This window comes from Populus euphratica, unplaced genomic scaffold (assembly GCF_000495115.2).
Source record: "Populus euphratica unplaced genomic scaffold, PopEup_1.0 scaffold1.1, whole genome shotgun sequence".
Classification (NCBI taxonomy): Eukaryota; Viridiplantae; Streptophyta; class Magnoliopsida; order Malpighiales; family Salicaceae; genus Populus; species Populus euphratica.
The window spans coordinates 4,673,291-4,685,438 of NW_011499845.1; the positions used below are offsets into that span (position 1 = coordinate 4,673,291).

The 12,148-nt window shown below is 37.3% G+C and overlaps 3 protein-coding genes across 4 annotated transcripts; all 3 read right to left on the bottom strand.

The window, feature by feature from the left end:
- Positions 1-2,320: 2,320 nt before the first annotated feature.
- On the bottom strand, positions 2,321-4,005 carry LOC105123068 (uncharacterized). Its single transcript, XM_011022536.1, has 4 exons — positions 3,885-4,005; positions 3,612-3,735; positions 3,166-3,438; positions 2,321-2,799 (listed from the first exon to the last, which is right to left on the bottom strand). The coding sequence occupies exons 2-4, from the start codon at positions 3,729-3,731 to the stop codon at positions 2,593-2,595; spliced, it is 600 nt and encodes a 199-aa protein (XP_011020838.1). The 5' UTR covers positions 3,732-3,735; positions 3,885-4,005; the 3' UTR covers positions 2,321-2,592.
- A 1,768-nt stretch (positions 4,006-5,773) lies between these two features.
- LOC105123077 (peroxidase 11-like) lies at positions 5,774-7,387 on the bottom strand. Its single transcript, XM_011022549.1, has 4 exons — positions 7,127-7,387; positions 6,808-6,999; positions 6,524-6,689; positions 5,774-6,406 (listed from the first exon to the last, which is right to left on the bottom strand). Exons 1-4 carry the CDS (start codon positions 7,364-7,366, stop codon positions 5,982-5,984), a joined length of 1,023 nt encoding a protein of 340 aa, XP_011020851.1. The 5' UTR covers positions 7,367-7,387; the 3' UTR covers positions 5,774-5,981.
- Positions 7,388-8,501: 1,114 nt separating this feature from the next.
- On the bottom strand, positions 8,502-10,805 carry LOC105123084 (uncharacterized). 2 transcript variants are annotated; one of them, XM_011022560.1, is made up of 2 exons: positions 10,671-10,805; positions 8,502-9,553 (listed from the first exon to the last, which is right to left on the bottom strand). In XM_011022560.1, exon 2 carries the CDS (start codon positions 9,524-9,526, stop codon positions 8,711-8,713), a length of 816 nt encoding a protein of 271 aa, XP_011020862.1. In that variant the 5' UTR covers positions 9,527-9,553; positions 10,671-10,805; the 3' UTR covers positions 8,502-8,710. The 2 variants fall into 2 exon arrangements, with proteins under 2 accessions (XP_011020862.1, XP_011020870.1); XM_011022568.1 differs by lacking the exon at positions 10,671-10,805 and adding an exon at positions 10,396-10,602.
- Between the last annotated feature and the right edge of the window lie 1,343 nt (positions 10,806-12,148).

Here is a 12,148-nt window from a genome sequence, read left to right on the forward strand (position 1 = left end):
TTTGGGTTCGCATAGGTATAAAACCTTAGAGGGGAATCTTGGCTATGTACCGGTTATGGATCCGGGATTCGGGTAGTGACAAGAGATGTCATTTAACTATTTATTTAGTTGTGCTTTCAACCTCGATATACTTTAAACTTATATGGAAGCATTAACTAACTTACTAAATAGATGGAAAGTATATATAAAATAAATAAATACCTGAACATATTGCCGATTTAATTGTCCTAACCAATCAATTTTCACACACACAGACCTTCAAAACCTGCTTTTTTGATTGTAATTTGTACCTTTCTTTATGTTTAGTCAGTGCTCCAAAACTCTTGTATTAAGACAATTAAGTTATATTATGAAATTAGTTTGTTGATACTGCTGTGTTGAACTCTATTGTGTTGAACTCTGACTGATTTATTAAAGGATAAATTTGTATGTAAATTTAAGTTTATATAAGTATAAAATCTTAAAAAAAAATCTTTTCTATGTGCTGATAATGAATCCTGACACAAGAATCCTTTAAAAGCAGGAGGTGGATCAAATTTACAACGAAAAAGCTCCAAACGGATTAACTTTTACAATTGAAAAGACATGATGGTACCCTAAACCACTCACCTTCTCCTTATTCAAGTACCATCTCTTTAATATCACTCCTTGAAAGGAAAAGTATCCACTTATCAATATCCGGGAAGCATTGCAAATACGAAGTAGAAAGCTGGAACTTGTGAACAGGTCCTTGGTGAAGAAAGAGTGCACGACTGATGAATTTTACCATGCGGTTCTCAACCACAGGTCTATCACTGTATATCCTAACACAATTGTCTTCGAGAACAAGGTATGAGTAGTCCATCGGTACCTCCATTTGCTTGACAAGGCGATTGTTCTTACAGCATCTCGTACTGGTAATCGAGTGAGAATTCTTTCTATAATGCTCTGCGGCCGATCACTTATCGAATTCATCTCCCTTTGGCAACCTCTCAGCTTAAAGAAACAAACCAAAACAACGGAAACCCAACTCTTATAGTCAATCAAATGTAACAACCAAGCAATAAAAAATAAACAAATAAAAGAAAGTTATGATATTTCCCTCAAAATTAGACGAAATCTATAAAGAAATGATAACGATTCAAGATTGAGACTTTCATCACTTGGTACTTAACAGAAAGAAACCCAGTTTCCTGAGCCTACAAGCGGACTGTTAAGACTTAGAATCCAAGATTTGACAACTGGCTCAAATAATCACTACCGTCAGCAATACATCTCAATTACAAAATTGAGCTAAACAAATTCGTGATATAAGAGATACAAAATGATACATGCACAAAATTCCCGGTCAGTGACAAGAAAAAAGGAGCACAAACAAGAGCAGAAAGTGCCTAGATAGATCGGAAATACAGGGACTGAAGTAGGAAATGGTCGGGACTTTGAGAGCAACTCGTTTCGATTTTTCTTTGTTGTCGTCCGTCCGTCTTTTCTGTTGTCGCTCCTGACATATCATTTTTGAACCTCTCGTTTTTTATTTTAGCGGCACACAGCACGTGTAACGTGACTTGCGTTTTTGGGCCTAAGGTTTCACAACGACACGCCATTTTCTCTTCGAGAGGAAGCTAATTTGGTTGACATGTCGTTTGGTTTGCAAGTCTACCTTTCCTGGTCTTAACGGTCCATTTTTTATGAAAGCTCACAGCAAGTTTCTGTCTTAGAGATGAAGAGAGAAAACTTTAGTATTGGTGTAAATGGACTGGAACTATGGATTTAATCATCAAGAGTTTATTTTTGTAGAAGAACAAGAAATTTTCAAAGTAACTTCCACCCATTTTGAAAATCGAAATGCTTGGTGAAACACTTGCCCCGATGCTATGGATCATCATCATGGCTGGTTTGCGGCAACGGCCCTTGCGGAGTTTTAATCATGCGATCAGTGGAAAAATAATTTTTATCCAGAGAGAGCTTCTTGTGGGTTGATGTCCCCAGAATAGATCCAGACCTCGTGTTTCTCTCTCCCAGAGAACTGTTGTTGATAAATCCATGAATTCATGCAGCGACTTTTCTTTATAAATGAATATTTTCAATAGGTTTGGCAAAGGTAAAGCCTCCAAAATATTTATTGAAGAATTTTGGGGAGATGGGAAGCTACAGTATTTTCAAATTTATTATTATTATTTTTATTTTCAAATTGTTTTTATGTATTAATATTAAAAATACTTTTTTAAATAAAAAATATTATTATAATATATTTCTAAACAAAAAAATACTTTAAAAAATAAATATTATCAATCCTGAGGCCAGTATTGCCGAGGCGAGTACTCCTAGCAAAACCAGACAAAGGTCAAATACCTTATTGCTATTGATTTACTATTTCAGAATATGATGAAAGAGTTGCCAACGTGACATCAAATACAAAATTCTGATAACCCCTCTTCTACAGACTGCTAGAGAAACTAAAGGCTTCTAACTCCAAACATAATAAACTAGATGATTGATATTGATATCTGGTTTCCCGACCAAGAGGAGGCCTGTGTGGAAAACTTCTATGAATAATATCAAAAGAAAAGAAAGATATCTGGAGCAGGAAACAAAAATGTGAATCTACTCGAGTCAATTCCGGGCTCGACTAAACCAACACAGTCCGACACAACCAATCGCCAATGCCGCAATAAGGGGAGCTTGGCCATCATGGACAGCCAGGCTATTCCTGTTTTTTCTTACTCCCTGAAACCTCTCTCCCAAGCTATCACGAAGAAGACTGCTCAACGTATCCAACTGAAGCGTGAGTAGAAGCTGTGCCCGGGCAATTCCTGATATTTGTCAATATAGAGCAATCAATGAGAAGAATTGGAAGCGACTTCCACCAACTGGATAGTATTGACATGTTTTAAACACATAGCTAACAGTACAACTCAATACCCAGATTCATTCTATGCAAACATCCTATCTTACTATACTAGTGACATCCCTGTAAGTCGATTAAATTATTTTTTCCTACTTTTGTGAAGAGCTTCTGAAAAACTTTCAACACCCTATCAGTATAAGCGTATTTTAGAATCAAAACAGTCAACCTCTTAATTCAAATCATTGACTAAAGGAACCCTGTCAGGTGTGTGGTATTGATTTATAAGCACAAGTAGAGAAAAGACTTATGAGATGGTTTGAAGGGACCAGCCATTGTACCTCCTCCATTAAAGGTGACTCTTTAGCCAACAGAGATGAAGATGAGGAATTGGACATTTTGGATCCAGTCAAGGAACCATTGCCTAAACCAGATACGAAGTAAGAAGTTGGAGCGGAACCGTTGTGCGCTTCAGCCTGGAGAACCATATTTTTTTGGCTAGGAGAGTTCTTATTGATGATTAACTTGGAATTTAACTCTTCAATACAGGTTGTGAACTCATCCATTCTATCATTTAGTGAAGAAATCTGTTCTAAAAGTTGAGTCGTGGCTCCCTACACAAGAATGTATGTGGCAAGAGAGAAAATGAATAAAATAATACAAGAAGACTTCATTTATACCGCTTCATAATATAACTACAAAAACAAGATAACATCTATAAAGACTTGAATTCAACAACTATATGTTGGCAAATGAAGCATAACAACTGAGAAGCTCAAAGGAGCACCTGATTGGCTAGCGCAGCTGGTGACTCTAGATTTCTATCATCAAACCTATTAGAGGTTGCAGCAGGCCCAGTAAGCTTAGACAAGTTCTTGTCCCTTTGAGAGGAATATGAGTGTGACATACCGCTGTTTGATGTAAAATATGATCAGTGTATAATAGAAGCTGCCATTTCAACTAATACTACAACACATTAAGAACAATAAAGGGATATTAGCAACGTGACAAAATAGTGTCGGATGCAGAGAATCATAATAGGGTTGAATTGGTAAAAAACCTTTTGCCATTCTTAAATCTCCCGGCAACCCTATCAGTAGAGGCTGGCAAAAGGGCTCTTTGGGGCTTGAAACTAGATCCTCATCTAAGCTGAGCTTTGTCTTCAAGTCATCTGGCAACGCCTGCAGAATGATCAGATCAGGATTGCTTTTGCAGGAGAAGTAATCACAAGTATTGGATATTCCCATACCATGACCTCATCTACAAGCCTTTCTAGTTGAATTTGTTCTATATAGGTACGTGGAGTGTATGAGCCTTCCAAACCTAGCTGCTCTGCAATGTATTTTACAACCAAGCGATCTCTTCCTTGCACCTACAATCAACACAGTGAGTTTTTTATAGCTCGCATAACCGATTAACAATGAGAATATAAAGAGGACAAAAGGTTAGCAACATCTGTTTCAATCACTACATTAACACACTAAACCCTTGCACTTACATAAATCCAGTATTTCTAATTCCTCGTCAATACATAGAGGTTGATGACAGTAACTGTCGTTGACATTGGATAACACAGGCCTTGTCCAAGAACAAAATATAAAGCTCAATAAACAGTACATGTTTGGAGTAGAATGAAACCATTTGAAACTAGTAAAAAAAACTCGACAAGAAAAGAAAAATACTGAGGCAATAATACCTAAAACTTGACAAGAAAAGAAAAATGCCGAGCCAATATTTTCCGAAGATCAAAGTATTTAGCACAATAAGTACGCATCAACTACATTTGAGATTTAAATAATTTATTATTTAAATCTTGTAGATTTTAGTGCAATTTTACATTAACTTTGTGTTTCTAAAACTGACAATATAACCATTGATTTTCATGAGAGACCAAAACTCTAAACCTCGCACTCCTTCCTTGCTGAAAGATGCTCAATAATGGCTACCATATTAGTTCTAAAAGAATGCAATAAAGTTTAACTGCTTAAAAACACGTGGTTGAAAACCAATTATCATAAGAAGTCTCTCTATATAAACTATGAAAGTTTTTCAGTAGCATTGTGAGAAAATTCTGGAAGTACAATAAACTTTTATTGCAGCAAAGAAAGATGTCATTTAACTATTTATTTACTTGTGCTTTCAATCTCGATATACTTTAAACTTACATGGAAGCATTAGCTAACCTACTAAACAGATGGAAAGTATATATAAATTAAATAAAGACCTAAACATATTGCCTATTTAATTGTCCTAGCCAATCAATTTTCACACACACCCTATCATCAGAGAATGAATGGCTACTTCTTTGAAGGATAGCAGCTACTGTGTATCCCAAGGCCATCAACCTTTTCTAAAGTCAGGGAGTATACATTTCCAAGGAGAATCAGCTCAAAGCTCAATCACTCAGTAAGCCTTCATGTTTTAACATGCCCAGTCCAATTCTCTAAGAGTTTAGATAGCCTGGGCTTGGGTTCAAAACGTCATTCTCTCTGGATTTGGCAGCCTGAGCATTACCTTGAAGAATGGACCTGCCTGATAATTTCTTTCCTTCTTTGCAGTACAACACTCTCATGCAGAGATGGTAGCAACCAAAGAATGTGGGCAGCAAAATATGACAGGAATTTTTACTATGTGAACATTTGATAAAACCAGATTTTAATAGTTTTTGGCAACTGGGCTCCTACGTGTGGTGCATTTCAATCCAAATGCTGCTTTGCACCATAGCCAAATTTTTTTCGTTGGAGTTTCTTGATCCTCTATTCAAGTTTGGACATGATTATATTCTGTTTTTTTTTTTAAACGGCATCCTTAAATTCAAAGATTTTATGCTATATTTTAAGAATACATTCTCATAAAGTCACAATCCGAAGTTCAGATAAAATTTGTATGTGCTATTACAGATATATAATAACTAGTTTTATGAATTAAATTGCTGGCTATGAGCTTGTGCAGAATCCACTTCAATAGGGAAACAATGGCTGGGCATGAGAAAAAGAGAAATAATATAGCTTACATAAAATAAATCGAAGAGAAATTGAGCCTTAATATTAACCAATGGCTAATATTATTACATAAAAATCTGTGTTTTCCACCACTTGTCATGACACATATACAACATAAAACCAAATCACTATCCGCAAGCCCACAATTTGCCAGCTCATGTGTTCACAAATCTGCAGTTCGTCCTAATTTCTCCATTGACAAAGCTATCAGGATTTGTAATGTTTTCCATTTTCACCATGGAATCTGAGAATTGGTGAAAGAAAGCAATTGGATCATGGGCATACTTTATCACGAGATTCTTTGTTTCAAGTCCGAGTATGCTCGAGTACAGTTCTTGGTCTGAGTTTAGCAGGCCATCTCCTTTCAATAGTAAATGATAGAAAGAGTTGTCGAAAAGATTAGGCGTGACATAGTCCATTGCTGATATGTTATTGTCCCCTCCTCCTGTAGCTGGGCACATAGATGTCAAGTTGTTAAGATATGTCTCAGACACTGGACTTCTATCCGAAGTTGTTTCAAAGTCCCCGTAAATCCTCGCCCGAAAATTTGCACAGTGTGCCATGCCAATAGTGTGTGCCCCTGCAGATTTCACAGACAGGAATGAATTTTAAATATTAGAAATGCAATGTTCTTGTGACTTTTCAAGTAGTAGTTCTATGCAGGGTCAATGTCCCTCCCACCATAGGAGCATCCTACCTGAAAGAGCTACCAAATCAGTAACAGAAAGGCCTTGGTAAAGAAACTTGGTAATGATAGATAGGAGACCCTCATCTGCTGTCGGAATATTTGATGCTGCGAGCTCGAAACTTGCAGTTTTAGAATCTTTTCTTCCAACAGGAACATCCCAATATGGTCCACCAACCTGTCAATATTATAACTGGTTGAAAAGGAGAGGAAGAGACCGAATTTTCTCAAACTAGCAAAAGTATGAATCTATTCTCCTACTACTATTAGCTAGTAATGCTGAACAGTATTAGTACCAGAAGGACTGCATCTCTTGCTGCAATGGTGAGAATATCTGCACAAGACACTATTCCGGGGCACTCGGACTCGATCTTGTTCTTAATTCTATCAATGATTTTAAATCCTTCTAGAGAGTTTATGTTTGTTGAAGCTTTCTTTTCCCCTTCCAGGGTGATTGTGTCATCTAGCAAAACTGAACCATCACATCCCTGCACCAATAGTTGGAACATACTATCAGTTGGCTAGATAGGATTTACAATTTGGAGTACTATTGTATATACAGGGAAGGATTAGAGTTGCAGAAAATGATAATGCCAAAAGTTGAGAGTTGTGAACCTGAACAAAGCAGTCATGGAAATGTAATCTCAATATCAAAGCTGCATTACGTGGATCAGAAAGAACTTCACATTCCATCTCTTTCTTGACAATCTCAAACACACTGGGGCAGGTGGGAGCATAGTAGTCTAAAGTTAAAGGAGGGTCGCTTGCATGCAAGCTTCTGCCGAGGATGGAGATGATAATCAACATAGAAAATGGTAATATGGGAAGCTTTATTTCTCGAAGAGGAAACGCCATTGTTGCTCCTTTTGCTTTTCTTGAATGAAAGTAGGAAAGAGCGGGGGAGATGGATTGGAGTGAGTGATATATTTAAGTGAAAAGAAAGTAGATTTTTGCACTTTTGCATAGCAGTTCTTAGTATTTTGCATAAAGAGCTCTATAGTCAAGAGAGGATGCAACGAATGTTGGCCTGGTTGGTGGGTACTCCCATACCACGATCACCAAATAGATACTAGAGACACACCGAAAGAAGGGACTTGGAAAAGTCTGTCTTTGCCCTTCAAATTACATGAATGATGAGTCAACACACCTAAAACTGAACGGCTTATTACCCCTCATTTACCCATTCAACTTTCAAAACAATCTTCATATTCATCCCTGTTTCCTTCTCTTCCTGAACAAGTCGAGGCAATTGTGCATGACTAAATCCTCAAGAAAATGTGCCATCCATCTATTATTTAAAAACTTGTCGTAATCTACTTGAACATTTTAGACTTTTAATTGGTGTGGACTTCTTTGGTTGGATGGTCTGATTTTAACATGTGGGGTTATTCTAAGATGATTGATGTTATTCTGGTAATTTGATTTTCATGACTTTGAAACTAGCACATGTAGGTGTTAGTTTCCACTCCATCTAGGTCAGCACACAAACATCCATTTCAATCATTCTTTCATAACAAGAATACCTACCTATTATACCTTTCTTCATGTTATCTTGCTTTTGTAAGAGAGCCAACCAGGAAAATCAATTCCATCGTTGTCGCGGAGTTATTGACCTTGTGATAGATTAGAATGATGAAACATCTTGGGCCGTGAACTGTGAATTCAAGTTTTCAACAATGGCTAAAGCCAGCGAGCGCGACCTGGGAGTGTTTTGATTTTATGGTTCAGTTTTCCTGCGTTGGCACTGATCACAATATGCGAACTATGCAAGCACTGATAAAAAAAATGTTGAATCGGGTGCGGAAAAGATTTATTTTGAATAGCTGTACTTTTGGATAGGACAACATGGGAACAGCAAGAGCACCTGGCAACGATGCCCGGGGCCTAAGTTACGATGAGACGCCCTGGATGATCAGTCTGTCCATGTATGAATTATGCAGTTGTGGTTTAATAAATTCCCAAGATGCACTGGCTATACCACAGCAAAATGTCCAGCAGAAAACCAACATGTAGTTTCAGAGCAAGATGAAAAATACAATTTCTTCCGTCATTGTTGAAATTGGAATGATAAAAAACCAATGTAAGAGAAGAGAGCATATAAGGAGGAAATCATACAATCTTACTGCTCGTGCTTTGCAAAATTCTTGTAAGTGTAAAGTATTGCTAGGAACTAAAGAAGCACTATAAACCTAGAGCGCATCATGTATATATATCAGAATCAAAAGGATAATTCTTAATTGAACTGAACCTTGAAGATTCATCCATGGAATCTCCAATTGAGCTCAAGTCAAAGCCATGCAACACGTTCTTCTGTAGCAGAGATTTGACCATAGCCACCACAGAAACACCATGTCGAGGCCATGAAACACAAAGAGTTCCTCTTATTTTTCTCATCTGACATCTTGCCAACAGAGCAGCTGCCAAGCCATCCAGTACACTCCCTGAAGGAAAATAGTCTAAACCTTTCAGTAAGAATGAACCTCCACAACCATCATGACTCAGTCCTTTCCTCTCTGCTGATGTCTCCAGCTTGAAAATATTTATCTCGTCTGGTGCCAGCCTACCCCGGAAATTCTGGTTCTGAACTGAATCCATTATTAGAACCCTCTCAGGAATTATGTGATCACCAATAAGCAACTTAGCAACTGCAATGGATCTCTCAGCATTGACAGAGCACTGTACTGAGACAACGAGTGTTAAATTGTCAGCATCATTGAGAGCATAAATATTGCAAGACGTATCACCAAGAGAGGGCCCGATCAAGTTTGCTGAGAAAGGGATCTCAGGTAGTACGAGACTGCCGATTAGGGTCTTTGAGGATATATGGTGGAAAACATAAAGAGAAGGGGAAGATAATGCAATGATGAGGAGAGAAGGATGTAGAGGCTTATCAGGTTTAGGGTTAGTTAACAGTAGGGAAGGAGATGAAAGTGGTGGTGATGAAGTTGCGAAGTTGTCCAAATCTTCCTGAAAGAACCTTGAAGAGGGCGGAAGCTCTGTAAGTACATCTCCCATCTCTTCCTTTGCAGCAAATCAAACAACCTGTTAATGGAAATATATAGACGATCAGTGTTGTTTAATTACAGATGTAAGTGGATCGCTTACGCTACTTAGTTCACAAGTCTATCAGATTTAACAGCAAATCAAATACAAGTAGCAAATATTACTCTTTCTCATAGTAGGTTAATGTAAGTGATAATTTTGGGCCTCATGCTTGCCAAAAAAAGAAAAAACTATGCTAAGTTGCTACATTATCACATTTGAAAATAAGTGTACAAATTGAAACAAGCACAATTGCACTGACTTAAAAGTATTTTATAGCAGCCACAATGCGATTGATGAAGATAATTCTCTCGCATAGGACCTGTAATCCTTTCATATAAGCATAGATATAAGGTTAATCATTAACAATACTCCAATAATAACCTCCCCGATACGGAGAGGATATTAAGTAGATCTCATCCTCACAGCTAAAGATTCAATCTTTCTTACCGAAGAGTAAATATAGAACATAACAATGACTGTACTGACAAAAAAAAAACTAATTACCTTAACAACATGTTATTAGTAAATAAATCACACAAACAACGGAGAATGTTTCACTAAAAGGTCCTTAAATCGCCCTCTTCCTAAGGGTGGGCCGACGTTAACATTTCCGAATGAAAATAACCGTCCGACTTAGTACTAGTAAATTTTTCAGATATGCAATTTTTTGGATTTAATAACGCCAAAATAAGGAACCTCAACCTCCTGTGGCCAATAAATCCTAACATTCTCAGAGAAAGAAGTAATACCCGAAGTACTGCAAATATAAAAACACGAATTCCATAAAAACACATGCCCTTTAATATAAATACGCCATAATAATAAGAGAAAGTAATTACTTTTCAATTACTATTTAGTAACGCAAAAATTGACGAGCTTGAAATTGCTATTCGTCCAAACCTAGATTAAAAAAATAGGATCTAAACCTAATTGCGGAAACCCATTATGAGTCTCATAGGTAAAAGAAGCTCTAAAGCAAAATAATTGAAATTCTTGCATGAATATAATACAAATTATACAATCACTAGCCCCATAATCGAAAAAAAATAAGTTACTGACTACGAAGAAGAAGGAGAAGAAGATCGGGAAGAAAGACAAGGGCAATAAAGCGCACCTAAGAACGATGTCGTCAAGGAGGCAGAGAAAGCTGATCAGACCGTTAAACCACTTGCTTTCACTGTCTGTCTTGTGGTTCACACAGTGTAGCACGACTCTCCAGTTATTATTTGGTAGTTTCTTCTTGCCCAAGCTTGAATTAGAACTTACATAAGCTTTTTTTGGAAACCTCAAACTAGTCCCTAATCTATTTATCTCACTGACAATTGAGTCCTAAATCTTTTGATTTTATCAATTCTAGCCCCGAACATAATTATTGTTAAGAGAATTTTCTCTCTGCATCCATCCACTATCAATGACAGTGATAATTTGTTTCCGACCTCCCCGATTCTTCAAGATGCCCAATAAACTTAACCACATGCTGAAAGTTTCTACAGATCTAATTGTGGTTAAGATTCACCAATGAACAGAGATGGAAAGAAATTCAATTTAATCAAATTGTAATGTGAAGTCACACTTAATCAAACCAAGCCAGATTTGAAACAAAAGTATCGTACCTTGTTTTCATCATGCAAAATAGAAAGCAGCATCAAGTTTTCTCAAATTTAAGTTATATTTGGAAAGCAGCGGAGTTCTCATCTGTTAAGAGACGATCATAATAATCAAAAGCGCCGAAGATGAATGATCGTAGATAGTTCCTTGCACGGTCAATCCCATGCACGTCATTAATAGCCTTTTTACCATTCTTATAACCACGACACTGCAACTGATGATATCATACCTTGTCTTCCAGCACTTGGGTAAGAATGACGGGGCTGGAAAATCTATCAACATAATTTACAGGGGACGTCTCAAGCTCATCCTTTCAGCACCTGCGCTCCAAGAATAATTGCCAAATGAAATAAATGGCATACGAGGAAAATAGTGTATAAACGAGGTATATTTGTGCAACTTACCAACTAGATTATCAATGTAGCGAGACTTAAATTTGTAAGTTCCTGCTTTCCAACTGCTCATGTCAGCCACCTGTTCATTAGTGAAACACCATGTGATATCAGCATCCTTTGGAACCCCTTTAAGAAATTAAAATGTAATTCATGGAGAAAATGCAGCAAAAGGCCCTGCCTGAAGGGTGCATTTTACTTTCTCGAAGATATGATCGGCATTTCTCCTCCTCTTCTAATACTTCCTTATTTAATATGTTCAACACCTTTCATCTCAATAGGACATAACGTGTCAACATACATAAGCAGCAAAGACAATGCAGGCACCTGTCATAAGAAAACAAATAAGCAACCATCTAGGTGGTGGCGAAGTGGTAAAGACTTGGGACTAAGAGGTTTGCTCTCTCTATGGTCTCAAGTTCGAATCCTTGGTTGCTCATATGATGGCCACTGGAGGCTTACATGGTCGTTAACTTCAGGGTCCGTGGGATTAGTTGTGGTGCGTGCAAGCTGGCCCGGACACCCACATTAATCTAAAAAAAAAAAAAAAAAACAAATAAGCTGTAACACAGATAAGCAGAGGGCATGCTAT

Bases quoted from the DNA above. Each gene is read 5' to 3' on its own strand.
- LOC105123077 (XM_011022549.1), bottom strand. From the start codon at position 7,366: ATGGCGTTTCCTCTTCGAGAAATAAAGCTTCCCATATTACCATTTTCT. The intron at 6,690-6,807 runs GTACTAATACTG...TAATATTGACAG, and splicing joins CAAGAGATGCAGTCCTTCTG to GTTGGTGGACCATATTGGGA. The intron at 6,407-6,523 runs GTAGGATGCTCC...TGAAATCTGCAG, and splicing joins TGATTTGGTAGCTCTTTCAG to GGGCACACACTATTGGCATG.
- LOC105123068 (XM_011022536.1), bottom strand. From the start codon at position 3,731: ATGTCACACTCATATTCCTCTCAAAGGGACAAGAACTTGTCTAAGCTT. The intron at 3,439-3,611 runs GTGCTCCTTTGA...ATTCTTGTGTAG, and splicing joins CAGCTGCGCTAGCCAATCAG to GGAGCCACGACTCAACTTTT. The intron at 2,800-3,165 runs GTACAATGGCTG...CTATATTGACAA, and splicing joins AGTCACCTTTAATGGAGGAG to ATATCAGGAATTGCCCGGGC.
- LOC105123084 (XM_011022560.1), bottom strand. From the start codon at position 9,526: ATGGGAGATGTACTTACAGAGCTTCCGCCCTCTTCAAGGTTCTTTCAG.